The 7,519-nt window shown below is 39.4% G+C and overlaps 1 protein-coding gene across 1 annotated transcript; it reads right to left on the bottom strand.

Moving 5' to 3' along the window:
• Nucleotides 1-207: 207 nt before the first annotated feature.
• NDUFAF4 (NADH:ubiquinone oxidoreductase complex assembly factor 4) lies at nt 208-7,095 on the bottom strand. Its single transcript, XM_054569735.1, has 3 exons — nt 6,882-7,095; nt 6,265-6,368; nt 208-2,389 (listed from the first exon to the last, which is right to left on the bottom strand). Exons 1-3 carry the CDS (start codon nt 7,015-7,017, stop codon nt 2,105-2,107), a joined length of 525 nt encoding a protein of 174 aa, XP_054425710.1. The 5' UTR covers nt 7,018-7,095; the 3' UTR covers nt 208-2,104.
• Between the last annotated feature and the right edge of the window lie 424 nt (nt 7,096-7,519).

The raw sequence follows: 7,519 nt of genomic DNA on the forward strand, positions 1-7,519 counted from the left end.
TTAAAGTACCTAGATCAGTGCCCAGCCCAGTACTTGCTCTGAAGGTGCTAGCAATTATTACCTACTTTACAGTTTGGTACATTTCCAAGATCACATGGCTAGTGGTGATGCTGAGATCACAGGGTTTTCTAACTCTGCTTTCTGTGAGTTCTTCCCAAGCGCTCCCCTATATATAATAGAAAACAATAATAGGCCAGTGAATGATATGGGAAGTACTTTATTTTATCATGTGACACCATATAACAGCCACATTTATAGCCGTCTAACCACAGTATAGACTTGAATAGGGAAAATGGCTCAGGAATAGCATTGTTAGCGACTGAAGTATTGATCTTCGTTTGATAAAAGACAGTTTTGATTATTGATTTTCCAGAGTTTTAAAATGCAATTTTATAGAGTTCTTGTTTTATTAAAAATAACTGTTTTGAACTAAATACAGATTAGGTATATTCACGTAACGAAGCTGCATTTGAAATCAAGCTTAAAAATTTCCTCAGTCACTTCTGCTCCTCTCAGTATTAAAAATGCCTAATTCCACCATCATGCTGAATGACTCTGCATCCTTCATACCATTCCAGGGGACTTCGGAAATAATGACTGTCTATCTTCCTTCAGAAAGACCTTGATAACCTGGAATTTTTCTTACCACATTCCCCAATATTCCTACAACTCGCACCTTCTGCTCTTTTGAGGTATGTTCTTATTGACACTAGGATTTTGAAAACCTAAATTGTAAGACTATGTCATAAGTTCCAATCTTTAATAGGTCATGAAGTTTTCTCAGGCTTCCACTTTTGATTGCAAAAAAAAAGGGGGGAGTCATACTGGTTGCATTATCTTCATAGTACCCTTACAGTTAAGGCAGCATTATAATCATTTATAGAGAAAAATCAATCTCAAAGAGATTACACAATCCATCCAAGATCTCACAGGTACTGGTTTGACAGAATTACTCTTCCACAATTTTGTTCAGGACCCTGGTACTGGTATTTGCTGTGCTCATAAATTTATTAAATGAAGCAACAACTTCCCAAGTCCCTTCCAACATTACATTTTTTACTTCTACTTGCTGTTTTTTCTTTTTTAAATCAGCATTTAAATTAGAAAGTATGTTCAGGGTCTGGCACAAATAACACCCCATTTTTATTACAAAATCATAAGCATGTAATTCTGTAACATAACAATACCACACTCAAGCACACCATATTAACATTTTAGGTGAAATGTTCAAATTAAAACTGAATTTTTACACCTATGTTATTATCCTATCAACCTTGCTCAGCAAGCCTTACTTCTGCTGGACCCTGTATATTTGGTCACCACATTTATCATGATTCTTTGATTTAACCATTCTTTAAAAGTTTCATGTATTTTTACATCAAGTCCAGAGAAAAGTTAATTTTTTAGATAGCTTCCACTTCTGCCTGCCTCTCTGAAAGCTTTTGGAGGAACATGTTTGCCAAAGTGGAGATTTGTTAAAATTTTATAAACATTAAATAATTCTTTTCTATAATTGTTATTTCAAAATAACAAAATGCCTTACTAATTCGCATTCCCCATAGTAGTAAAAATGTATTTCCTATTTATTTTGGATCCAGTCTCCCGCCTGCCTTCAGCTGTCATTATACCTCACTGTCAAGCCTCCCTTTCCTTCACAAGCAAATGTCAGCCTTAGGAGTCAGGCAAGTCCTTCCTGTCATTAGCTACAGGAAAGACAAACTAACCACCTGAACGGGAGGATGAAACTTAAAATGTTCAATGAGGGATTCAGGACAGTTCCAATGAGGTCATATGACCAATTTAAAAGCTGATGATATGATGTGCTTCAAATAACACAATTAACTCTTATTTGTAATAAATTTACACAAGTGCTATTTAGTCATGCTGGTATTATATACAAATACATGCCTAAACCAAATTGGAAACAAAATTTATTTCATCAGTAGTCCTGAAAATTCAGCAGTGCTCAATAAATAGGATGCTCTCACAAGGAGGGAGCTTTAAACATTCAGTAATTTATATAATTTAATATGTTAAAAGTGAGAAAACAAACAGGGTATGGGGACAGGGCGTAAATATAGAAAAAATAACTCCAAGATTTCCTTCATTTTGATTGTATTGCTTTCTTGTCTTGAGGAGGAAAGACTTTGACTTCAAAAGTAACAAAATATTTGAGAAGAGAATTTACATCTTTCTGTTCTAGATGGTATTCTTCTGCTATTTTCTCAGCAGTCCATGTATCTGGATAAAGTTTATGATTGTTGAGAAGTGTCAATGCCTCTACAATGGAAATTTTGCCTCTGGGAATGTTCTCAATATTTATGTCAAAGTGATGGCCTTTCGGGGATCTGAACTCCTTTGGCTCCCGAGGTGTTCCAGCATCTTTCGCCTGGTATCGGAATACAAGGACAAACAAAAAGGCTTTCAAGATGAGAGAAAAGATTGGACATTTACAGCATGCTTCTCAAATCTCCACTATTCTTCTTCAAGTAAATACTATACCTCCTTCTCCAAAATACATTTTCTCAATATAATGGCATTTTGGCCACATCACCATTTAAAAACTATAGCTCAATCATTAAGAAATTAAGGAATTCTAGAAAATAATACTCGAATGTATACCATCTACTGACATCACTTCATCTGCATTTTAAAAGAACAAGAACTTGACTAGCTCAAGCCTGCTCTAGAAGGTCAGGACTCTGACACAACCCTAACAATTTACTTGATAATCTCCAATCCGTTTCCTAGTTTTCCATTTCATATTCAATGCCTCCAAATGCCGTGAATAAATTTAAATACCGCTACAGACTTTGCCTCTTCAGGGAAAATAAACCAATGCTTCTAATACTCAAACAAATATAAATGACACACACTACGCACACCCACTGTTCCGCCGGCTTGTCCCATCCAAGCTGTGTTTCATTCCTGTCACCTGGTCACGCTAATCACTCCTTCCCTTTTCCTTTCCCCTGACCCTGCCTAATGCTGTTTGGTCAAAATATAAAAATGCTGTAGTCACCTTTTAAAAACACCTACAAGCTCAAAACCAACATGACCAGTCTCCTTCTTTTTAGTTAAGCCTTAAAAGATAATGATTTTTATGATTTCTAACCCAGAGGATTAGACATGAATCCAGAAGACACTCTTCGGGCTTTATCTGAACTCACTGTAGCGTCTGATGCTTGGTTCCAATGCCACCCTTTTCCTGGTTTTCCATCTGTCTCTTCAGTGGCTCCTTCTTCGTTTTCTTTGTGGGCTTCTTCCTTTCAGTTGCCCCTTAACTGTTAGTGAGCTCCGAGTTCTGACCCCGGCCCCTGCCACACTACACTCTGTTACTCTTCCTAAGTAATCCCACGTAACACCTGCATTTTCATTACTACCTTAGTTACTTTCAAAGGTGATCTCAAACCTGTACCTTTCTCCTTACTTTCAGACCTAAATTCCCAAATGCCTAATGGGCATCCCTACTTAATCTACAAGTACCTCAAAATGAACACATTTAAAACTACACTTATCCCTTTCCTCTGAAAACCCAATTCTATCCCCATACTCTCTCTTACTGACTAAAACCACCCCCGCCTCTGTATCCCATTCCAAAACTCAAAACTTCTCTTACATCACGTTATACTGACACCTCCCTTTCCTTGACTTGTAATATCCAATCAGTGACAAAATCCTATTAATACTGCCTCCTAAGTCCCTCTCAAAACCATTCACTTCTCTCCAGTTACTAAATCACCTTAGTCCAAGCAAACGTCTCTTCAAGAAACTACTGCAAAAGCCTCCTAAGTGGTCTCCTCTAACTGGACAAAACACATTTCGTTCTCTCGTCCATTCTCAAAACTGCCCCTATTATGAAGCAAATCTCAAGTCGCTTTTCCACAAGATTCTCCAATGACTTCATTTTGTCACAGGATAAAACCCAAATTCCTGAGCAAGACAAAAAAGGGCCTTCATGCTCTGGCTCCTATCACCCTCGTCCCGCCTCATTTCTCCCTCACACTTTCCCATTTCCCATGACTGTGCTGAACTCGGACCGTTCTCCAAAGGTATAACATGCTCTCCTACCTTTATATCGTAACTGTGGCCTGAAACACTCTTTCTAACTTCACTTTCCAAAACTGAAAGCTCCCACGTAGATCCATTTCAATTACACTCAAAATCCAAATAGAACTTATTAAAGAACCTGACAATTTGCCTCAAGTTTATCTGGGGGAAAAAAAGAAGTGTGGCAAGAGCCAGGAAACTTTTTAAAAGAAAGAGAGGTCTAACAGATATCAAGATACATTATAAAGCTCTACAAATTTTCCCTGACTGGTGTGGTTCAGCATGAATTGAGTGCCTGCCTGTGAACCAAAGGGTCACTGGTTTGATTCCCGGTCAGGGCACATGCCTGGGTTGCAGGCCAGGTCCCCAGTAGGGGGTACACGAGAGGCAACCACACACTGATGTTTCTTTCCCTCTCTCCCTCACTTCCTCTCTCTCTAAAAATAAATAAATAAAATTTTAAAAAATAAAGCTCTATAAATTAAAAAAGTAAGATTCTAGTATAGAAATAGAAAAATAAATAAAACTGAAATCCATAAGCAGGCTTATATGTGTATATACAAGTATAACCGTGTATAATATTTTAAAGGAGAAAAGGACTGGGTTACTCAATAAAATATTTAGACAATGGACCATTCAGCTAAACAGATCTTCACACATCAAACACTGTACTTAATGGCAAAAATTTTGACATAAAATATAGTCATAAAAGTACTAAGAAAAAATTCAGAATACTGTTTTTATATTAGAGTGAGCCCAGACTTCCTATAGCACAAAGGACAAAAATGCATTATTTGGCAGAATTTGGAACAATAAGCAATAAGTTAAAAAGTCAAATAAAAAATAATTTGACATATCATAAGCATAGTATCACTGATGTCTAGAAGCATTACAAATGAACTGCCAAAAAGTAAAAAACGGACGAAGAACATAAATACATACCTCAACCTTTTTTTAATCACTCCCCCATTAGCCTTTTTAGACTTTCCTAATAACCCTTTTAAATTTTAATACCACTGTGTATCCCTTTATGTATTGTATCTATATAACTGTGTCTTATGTAAAAAGCATTACTCATTTTTTGCTCCCCAAGAGCCAACTTTCGAGTTCATAATTTAGTGTAACATGAGAGAAACAACACTTGGAAATATTATTCAACACCTGCCTAAAAATAACAAAGAACAAGAACATCAACTCCTATCTTTTATGTGAGCATCTGGTGTCAACCCAGTAACTGCTATTACATGCAATAATTTAAAACCTTTATTTTACATGAGTTTTACTTCTCTTCTCTATCAAAAATTATACTGATAACTACATCTGTACTGCATATTGCCAATCCAGAGAGAGAGACAGAACCAGAGAATTTTAGAATGGAAAAAAATTTGGAAGTTGTCCTAGGTACTTGCCTCTCCTTTAATCAAACTCTTCCTCTTCCTTAGAAAGTCCCTGCCCCCACAAACTTACCTGGTTAACTCTCACTCATCCTTCAGGCCTAAGCTCAAAGGTCACTTCCTTAAAACTACCCATGATCCTCCGACCTCAAACAGGTCCTCCTGATACACTCACAGTGCCTATATTTCTCCTTCATGGACATATTATTAATTATGTACTATAGGTGTTCATCTGTTTAATGCCTGTGTCCCTCACAATACCATAAGCACTGTGAGAACAGGGACTAGATCTATTTTTATCACTATATGCAAAGCACTTATGCCTGGCACTTATATATGAATTTACATGTAGGTTCCCATTCTCAGTGTATTCTTGTACATATCCTATCTGAACATATCCTTAAGAATCCCATTTCAAAAACTCAAATACCAATACACAAGCAAAGGAATCCCTGAGATTAGTACATATCTCAATACACTGAAAGGAAGGATAGTTTTAAAAGCTCTCCTTTGGTCATTCAAATGACAACCACTAGAAGAACCTTACCTATATAAATTCTGAAACACTGTAATTCACAGTTGCATTCAATCAGTATTTTCACAAGTCTCTTAGAATTTCAGTAAATGATCAATGAACCGAAGCGTGTGTGTCTTGCTTAAACCACTGGATTTAAACTTTGCCAATGCACTGTATTCTGGTCACAACGACGCTAACATTTTACACTGCCAGAACTCCTCAACTCTGTCTTACTATTTGTACACTTTCCTAATAATTATACTGGAGTCCAAAAAGGATAAATTATTTAATTAATTAAATTACCTGCACAGAAGACATAGGATCTTTGGAATCAACATACACATCTTTCAGTAAGGACAGCAGCTTGTCATCTTTTCTATCAATCTCTTTCTTAATATCTGGATGGCCTAAGGAAAGATTATCACAATATTAAAAGCAAAGTTCCCTTTGAGATCCTAAACACTTAACACACGACAATCACTTTAAATTTTTTGTTAAAAAACCACCACTTGGACAGCACGAAAAATGTTTTAAAGTACACCCAAATGGTAGGTCAGGCTCGATGTCCATCGGTCTGTGAAGACACACAGAGAAAACTTCCGCTGCACGTGATTCCTTCTGTGATTCACTGTACCAAGTGGCCAAAGGTGAAAGACAAAAAAGACGGCGAGGACCCGGCAAGCAGGGACACTCACTGCTCAGTCACCTGCCGGACCACGAAGCAAGCAGAGCCGTCGACTCCATAGCGGGCCAAAGGGGACTGTCTCAATGTCATCGGCCCGGTAGCTCAGCGGACAGGAGCCACAGCGGCCGAGCCCGGTCAACCCCGCCAACGGACCAACGTCAACCCGCCCGGCACCGCCCACCAGTCGGCACAAGGAGCCCGCGAGCAGGGTCCCGGGCGCCCTCGCACCACTTACTGCCCATCTGCTCTCGCAGGTGGCTCCTGGTGGACGGGTGCCTGGGAGCTGGAGAGGGCTTCATCTTGCTGATTTCCCGTTCCGCCCGGTTCTCAAGATTGAAATTTCTGATCGCACGGGAAACGGCAGCCCCCATCTTCTCACAACATGATGCTCTCAGGTTCTCACCGCACGTGGGTACCCCGGCGAGGGTGACCTCTGGGACGCACCGAGCATGCGCAAATCTAGGGTCGACCGGGTCGCACGCCGGGAAACGAGCGCTAAATGCTCGAAGTTTGCCCCCTTGCGGTTGGGAGGGCACATGCCGCTTCTCTGCCCAGAGTGAATCAAAGCGGCTCTCTCGAGCCCGGGCTCCCACCTGCGGCTCCCTCGGAAAGGAGGGGACGGAGCTTAGGGCTCAAACACACTCCGGTTTTCCCCTCTGGAGATTTCTGGAGACACCGGAAGCTTTAAAACAGTTCCATGCCTTGCAGACTTTCTGATTTAATTTCTCTGCAGTGAGGCTAGGCATTGGTTCAAACTTTCCACGTGATTCCAAAGTTTCATGCTGAGTAAAGTCGTTAGGAAATTGACCTTGAAGTTCTTTGGAAGGTCCCTGCAGCCGATGAGGAGCCAATAAAAATGAAACTACCTGTAGT

This window comes from Pteronotus mesoamericanus, unplaced genomic scaffold (assembly GCF_021234165.1).
Source record: "Pteronotus mesoamericanus isolate MK-2021 breed Mesoamerican mustached bat unplaced genomic scaffold, CSHL_Meso_final contig_20, whole genome shotgun sequence".
Taxonomy (NCBI): domain Eukaryota; kingdom Metazoa; phylum Chordata; class Mammalia; order Chiroptera; family Mormoopidae; genus Pteronotus; species Pteronotus mesoamericanus.